The sequence below is a fragment of the Ursus maritimus genome, unplaced genomic scaffold (genome assembly GCF_017311325.1).
Source record: "Ursus maritimus isolate PB19 unplaced genomic scaffold, ASM1731132v1 scaffold_18, whole genome shotgun sequence".
Taxonomy (NCBI): Eukaryota; Metazoa; Chordata; class Mammalia; order Carnivora; family Ursidae; genus Ursus; species Ursus maritimus.
In genome coordinates, this window is record NW_024424230.1 from 16,769,735 (window position 1) to 16,777,201 (window position 7,467).

Consider the following 7,467-nt stretch of genomic DNA (forward strand, 5'->3'; position numbering starts at 1 on the left):
TTGTCTGCAAGTCAGCTATTCTCTTAGGGAAAAGCTTCCCGGAGCACTGGGGTGTGGTGAGGCCAGCAAAGAGCTTTGGGAGAACACCAGTGCCCTCCCTTCGCACCCCACTGGCTCCAAGCCCTGCTCTTGGCCGCTCTGTATCCTGTTCCGACAAGGGGCGACTCTCAGTCCCCACCCGTGGGCGCCCCCCAGGTCATGACAACGTCCTGCAATCTGCTCATGAAGGAGTCTGTCCTGGGTCTTAGGAAAAACTCACCGTCAACTTGTTTTCCTGCCCAACTGAAGTCCTATAAAGACCCATGGAGGGTCCTCAGCCTGAGTTCTCTGGGAACTTACTGTCCTTTTCAAGAAGGGTTCTCTCCTAGGTGAGGGATCTGCCGGTGGCTTTTGTGATCTGCCCGAGGTTCCTCAGAAGCAAAGCATGGGAACGAGAAACGGGGTCACCCACGCTGGGCGCCACCGCTGTGACTGGGGCCTTGACCCGACCGAGGCGCTCAGGACGCTCACGGACTGCAGAGCAGGTTAGGAGCTTAGTCACCCAGCAAGCGTGCACCTGACCCAGGATCGTTTACTCCCCTACTCACGCCACCACTCGTTTTTCCCCCCAGAAGGAACATATGCAAGTTCGGAGCCGCGCTACCCACCGGCACCTCGGACGCTGCTCACACCACCTTCCCAGCAAGACGCCACCTGTCGCTGACTGCAGAAGGACTCCATTATGCCCTGCTGGGATGTCACCTCCTGGCCGTCCCTGAGGGGACAGGTTAAGGCCATTAAGAGGAGGCTTCGTACTAAAGAGGAAACACTTTTGAGGGGCTACAGTTGTAACAGGGAATTGACGTGAGGATTTGGACAGCATCGTTCTTCTGAGAACCTCTTTGGGCTTCATGGCTGACTCTTTAACTCACATTAAATTGAGGGCTGGTGGGTTAAAAACCAGAGGTGAAGTCAGCCTTTCTAGGGATAGACTCCTGTGAATTATGCAAGTGTTATGTAAAGTCATTAATTCCCAAGCTGAACAACAAGATGACAGATGGCTAAGAACAGATGTGCAGCCCAGAGTGAGCCTTGTGTTTTGGGCAGACTTTAGTGACGTCTTAAAGGTGTGGGGCTCTGAGGGCTATTAAGGCAATGAGCTCCCTACATCGGCAGCATTTAAACCCCCAAAGCAATTAAGACAATGCATTAACGGAGAAGCTTGAAATCAGACAACACATAATACTCGATGTAGAAAACATTCCAGCTTCCATAATTCTTTATTAAATATTTGACAAGTTGTATCACTTCTTTACAACGACTTCATTTTGTCACATTACTCTTTTGCTGTCAGGAAAACAATCTACAATTTCTCTTTAGATCTCTCAAGAAAAATGAAAAGCAAAAAAGGATTTGTTCCTAAACAAAACTTTTCCTGTATCAAATTCAACCATGTTTTAAAGCCATTCTGATTGTGAAAAGGAGCGTTATCCGGAAGTTGTCTTTAAAAAATTTCAAAGCAGTTTGGTTTGTAATCACCGTATCAAATAGTACTTGGCTTTGTATTATTAGGGGGTGGGGTTTATAATAAAAAGTTACGAAACATTGAGAATTCATTCGGAATGCTTGAAACTCTTTTCACCTCAAAAGTCACTTTTTTTTTTTCATGTTTCATTTGGTAAAAGATCCTGAATTATGGAATGACAGCATATTAGCATCATTTTCCTGGGGTCCCTCTCGGGCTCTGAGGGTCAGAAATCTCGGGACACAGCTTGGAGGAAACTGTAGAAGAATTAAGCTCTCACTCCCTTTCGAAACCAGATTACTCGAGAAAGGTGTAAAAATGCTATACAAATATATACATATATATTTGGACAGCATATGTACGTATATGTGTATATACATCTCGCATAAGTAGTAGTAAAGGAAAACAAAGTTACGCAAAGTTAACACGACGGAAACCGTGACAATCTTGGTGAGATCAGTCTGAGTGAAAGGGCGAACTGGCGTATATAGAACACAGATGTCTGCGGACACGGGGTTACGGTCATCAGAAAGGCTTTCAATGCTCTGATGCGAGGCTGAGATGCAGTACAGAGAGGTTTGTAGCCAATGCTGTTAGATTTCTACTGAGACTCCTTAGAAACACAAGCCCAATGAACAAGAAGACATGCATTTTAAACATGCGTTGCTCTGCGCACAACACCTTTCACCAAGGATAGATGTCTAATGACAAGGTTTTCTTGGAAAACTTCATACAGACAGAAAGCTATCCTTTTCTGAAATAAAACATTACACAAGCTCACGTCCTACTGCTACAGCATTGTTTCTGACACTGAAAACACTCTAGGGGTGGGGGTGTGCGTATGCGAGTGTATATACACTGTTCATTAAGGCTTAGACAAATTAAAAAGTGGTCCAAAGTATTATCACATTGTCTTCCCAGTTTTAAAATCTAAAGTACAAAGTGGAGTTCATAAGGATTTTTAAAAACGCATCTTAGACCCGAAATTGGCAGTTTTGACATGATTTCTCAGGATGTACCCCAAAGCCTGAAGGAGACAAGAGGTAGTGCTGGATTTCCTGGGGGCCAGGAAGGGAGCGGACCAGGCAGGCATCCTACCAGGCAGGCACCCTACGCAGCAGCGCCCCCTACTGACAAGGCAGGAAATGATACCAGACAGTAGTGCCCTCCTCTCCCTGTCAATAAGGGGGGTGCAGAGCAAAGACGAAAAGAAAGAGGGTGGCTAGCACAGCGGGGAGGGCACTAGAGAACTGATTAACCCATGCTCTCTATAGATTTTTTAAAAGTTCAGAGGTGAGATACAAGACTCAGGAAAATGCTAGACTCAAGTTAACTGTTGGAACAATTAGTCATTTGCTGCATACGAACTTGGCTTTCAAGAGAGCCAGTCTGGATCTGGCAAGACCACACAGCCACGGTGCATGTTGTCTATTTAACAATGTGAGATGCAGAAAGTGGTTCAAATATTTTGCCAACCATTTCTCAGAATCTGTCACTGCACCCTTATGTGGGTGGAATAACCCATGTCAGTCGCTTTAGAGCATTTGCCATCTGACCACGGGGAAAATCAGATGTTCGACCAAAGGGCCTTGTAAACAAAACTGAAAGAAGCATCTTACATTCTTGTGATTTGGTACAGACAGGACTGGCTATAGAGAAGTACATAACGGAAAATGTTTCAAAGCTGAATACGACTTTAAAGCAGACAAATGCCTCATGGTTTCCTGTTCCAGAGGCAGTCAGCAGAAAAGCAGCACACCATCTGAGGCTAATCCAGACTTTCCAAATTCGCCTGCAGTCCAACAAGGGACAGGGACAGAAACACCCAGGACCTCCAGGCAGGCGTGGTAACTCATGTCCACAGGCAGCTGTGAACTCTGGAACTAGCTTCTAACCTCGGGGCAAAATGACCCATAGTAACTGTACCTTCTTCAGGGAACTAAAAAAAAGCCAGATCTGGGTAATTTCTAAGGGAACAGAGGGCGCAGAACCCCTGGACTTGGGAGAAGTGCCAGAGGGAAGGGTAACTAGAAGAGGCAGCCCGTCCTGCCCCCCTCCCCGGGGTCTGCTGACGGGAAGGACCAGCAGCCTGCTGCTAATCGCCACCCGGACTCTGTCCTGAAGACATCGGAGAGTGGGTGTCAGCATTTAGACAAAACAAGATCTAGGACTATTCTAGACAAAGAGTGAAACACTGAGAATTGTTGAGATGAGGGAATCTCACATGGATCAAAAGCCAAACAAAACAGAAACAAACCCCAAACCGAGCGCTATCCAGCCGTCACTGAGTCCGGCATTCAGCAGCAGATGAACTGACCGGCCCGTCACAATTACAGTCTTTCAAGTATTCAAAGGGGTATAGTTCGACAATTCCTATCTGTTCCTGGCGCGGAAATGATCTCGAATTTTTCTTTCATATAAATATTTTTAACACTGCCTAATTTGCATTTACACTGAATATTCTGATTTTGTAACTATACAGTCTGTAAAATGACAGAATCCCAGTTCTTCAATTAGAATTGCGGCCTTTCTCCTCTCTGATGACATGATCACTCACAGAATCCATCCAAGCCCTGGCTTTGGCATGAGTTCTAGAAAGAAAGCCCTCTGGGCCAGGCAGGGTTACACAAAGGGGGTTTTTCCATGAGACGTTTGTTAATATATTGACTGCAGGGGGAAAAAAATCCCACGAATAGAGAAAAATAATGAGCAAGGTGGTTTTCTTCTGATCACACAACATCTAAGTTCTCTGATCACTATTGGAGATTTTTAAATCAACAGGAAAAGGGAGCCAATCCTCAGCTCTATAGGAATGCTCCTTCTCTCAAACACCTCTGATCTCTGCACCTCTTAAGACAGCTCGTTTATAACCACGAACATTCAGGGTTTTTCACAAGCCAACCAGAGCTGGGTAACAATGAATTTCTTACACCAAAAGGTCTTTCTTACATAACAAACGGGGAGGCCCCGGAACCAGGATTTTCTGCCTTATCCATGACTGACAAGAGATCAAATCTCTAGAGCTCCCTGACTGTCACGACAGGGTTTAGGACAACACAGGTTAAAAGGACAGCAGGGCTGCTGAACTCCCATGCTGCTCTCAAAACACCACGGAATTCTGCGACTAACACTCATACAAGCGGCACAGAATCCAAGCGTGCGGAACCCTCCACCCCCGCCACGGCCAGCTGAACGGCCCCACGGACCGTGGGGGTCAAACCCAAGTTCCCGCTCACTTTTAGTCCAGCACAGAACAGACAGCACTCAGGCAGGACACAGTGTCAAAGCATGCGCCATGTCCGAGGTGACGAGACCCGGTTAGATTCAGCGTGCATTCCATGAATCTGGGTGGTTGCGGAGAAACCACAGAACAACGGCTGAGGACAGGTGTGCGGGCTCAGCTTGACAGCCAGGTGTTATACACCAGCAGCCAGGTCACAACGGATCGACACTGCACCGGAAAGATGCGCGCAGGGAGAAGAAATAACCGTCACACTGAATGTCTATGGTAAAAACAAAACAAAACAAACCAACCCAAACATCAACAGAACCAGGTATGACCTCCATGGATACATAAAGTGCCTTCCGAACTGGTGCAGTGAGAACAAAAATTGGTTATTTAGCGACCATTAGCCAACGCGTACAGGTAGACACGAAACAGATGTCTGGTTTCCACAGTTTCAAATCAAGCGGTGCCACGGTTCATTCGAATGTCTCTACGACGAACAGCAAAGAAGAAAAGGTGAGAAGAGAAGGACTGTACAGCGTCAGGGAGGGGTAATTTCTCTTCTGAGAAAGGCTAGTCCAACCCTGTCTCAAAGGCGTTCTGGCACACGTAATTACTTCTAAGGGGTAATGGTGGGATTCCTTCAAGTCAACACCGAATTTGTCATGCTATGTTACAGTTCTCTCAGCCTGTAGCGAGTATGCTGAATTTGTACAAAAAGAATGTAATATCCAGTTCGTTTGCATTCTGAGTATGGAGAAAATTATCATTATGCCTAATGTTATATTTTAAATGCTCTCAAAGTACTTGTTGGTAGGAGGTTTTAGGACAAAAATCAGTCCTCCAATTCTAATAAAGTAGGGACTGGGGGGGGGGCGCTCAAAGTACTTCAAAAATAAAAAATGTCACTGACATTAAACCTGGTATGAAATTCAAAAATACAAAAAAAATATGCTCACTTTTCCAAGTACACGAGACATCTTTAATTGTAATGAAATAAAATCTGAAAATCGGTCTAAATCATTTTAAAAAGTAAACATGAGTTGTAATACTATACTGTAGAGTGATTAATTCCATTCATTGTCATTATAAAGTATGTAAAATATTTATTAAGGGCTTTGCCTACAGAGGCACAACATAAATAGAATTAAGTCCTCCTGAAATGTAATTAGTGTACACGTCAACCAGTTGATAATTCGTGGTGGAAAATGCAGGAACGCGACCTGGGACCGGGCTCCCACTTCTGAACCTGGGCAAGTCACGGGCGAAGGCTCGAGAAGGCTCAGCTAAAGGAGCCACGCCCGCGGCTGCTCTTCCGCCGGGTGTCGGCAAAGTCTGTTGTTAGGCAAATGCAAAAGTGCAAGCAGGACTTGCTAGACGAACCACCACCCCGAGGCCGGGGGCCGCGCTTAATCCACCCCCTCAAATCCTTGAGCGTTTTCCACAGCCATGAGAAGCTTCTCTCGTAAATCTTCAAAGGTTTCATATGGAGGTAAGTCAAGGCGATTGAAGCTGCAGAAGTAACAGAAAGTATAGGTCAAAGGCCATCCTTGTTACCCTGCGACCCGACAGCCTCTCCTAGGGGCGGCTAAGGAGGCATTTGGTATTGGAGCAAGAGGATGTACGAGGCTTCACAACAATCCGGAGTCATCAAAAGTAAATGCCACCAACGAGACTGTCCACGCTCAGGAGGTTATACAACCTACGGAGAGACCAGAATTTTCTGATGGGCCATGAAACCTCTCTACCACAGCTAGATGGGGGCCTGGGAAGGCCCAGCTGGGGGCGGGGGGCGAGGGAGGCCCGAAAGGGGAGGTCCTGGACATGAGAGCCGAGTTCCAGACCCTTGAACACCAAGCACGTATACGTTAGGGACGAGCCAAGGTTGAGGTCTACTTGCAATGCTCCCACTTATTCTACACTAGATCCCAAGCCAAGTGCTCTTCTGGACAGTAGCTTCCGGACAGTCACCTGTGATTCCAAAACTGAAGAGAACAAGTCCCCACATTTCAAAAACTCACTGCTATCGGCAGCAGGAAAAGACAGACGCACGTTCCTGGTGGGCCCTGGCGAACCCCTCATGTGGTTCACAAGACGCACTGAGCTCTGAGAGTTTTAGGTCACTAAATGCTAGAAGTTATAGCAGAGAAGCACATGGTGCTTCTCAAACTGGAGTTCTCGGGAACCTGGGAATCCTGAAGGTGACGTCTAAAAGGGTTTTCAGGGGCGCCTGGGTGGCGCAGTCGTTGAGCGTCTGCCTTCGGCTCAGGGCGTGATCCTGGCGTTCCAGGATCGAGCCCCACATCAGGCTCCTCCACTAGGAGCCTGCTTCTTCCTCTCCCACTCCCTCTGCTTGCATTCCCTCTCTCGCTGGCTGTCTCTGTCTAATAAATAAATAAATAAATAAATAAATCTTTAAAAAATTAATAAAAGGGTTTTCAGTTTGCTAACGGTCTCAAACGTGACCTTACTAGTTGTAAGACAGACCAGGAGCCTGTCACAGAAGCTGGCTTTCCTGTCAGCTGCAGCTGGTCCTTCACAGTCCAGGGCCGGGCATCCCTAGGGGGCCTGGGGAAGCACTCTCAAGGATCCGGACCATCCTCCCCTTGTGTATGACCCTCTGCTCAGAGCTACCGTGAGGATCACAGGAGTGAAAGCATATACAGGGCTTAGGCCCCTGCGTGGAACACAGTGAGAGCTGGCCGAGTGGGAATTAGCCGGGGGGGGGGGGGGGGGG

General features: G+C 47.1%; 1 protein-coding gene across 1 annotated transcript in view; it reads right to left on the bottom strand.

The window, feature by feature from the left end:
• Nucleotides 1–5,821: 5,821 nt before the first annotated feature.
• NEDD4L (NEDD4 like E3 ubiquitin protein ligase) overlaps nt 5,822–7,467 on the bottom strand; it is a 329,372-nt gene continuing 327,726 nt past the window's right edge. The window contains exon 30 of the mRNA XM_040632477.1: nt 5,822–6,242. Coding sequence (XP_040488411.1) covers nt 6,140–6,242 — 103 coding nt within the window. The 3' untranslated portion in view covers nt 5,822–6,139. The remainder of the gene's footprint in view (nt 6,243–7,467) is intronic.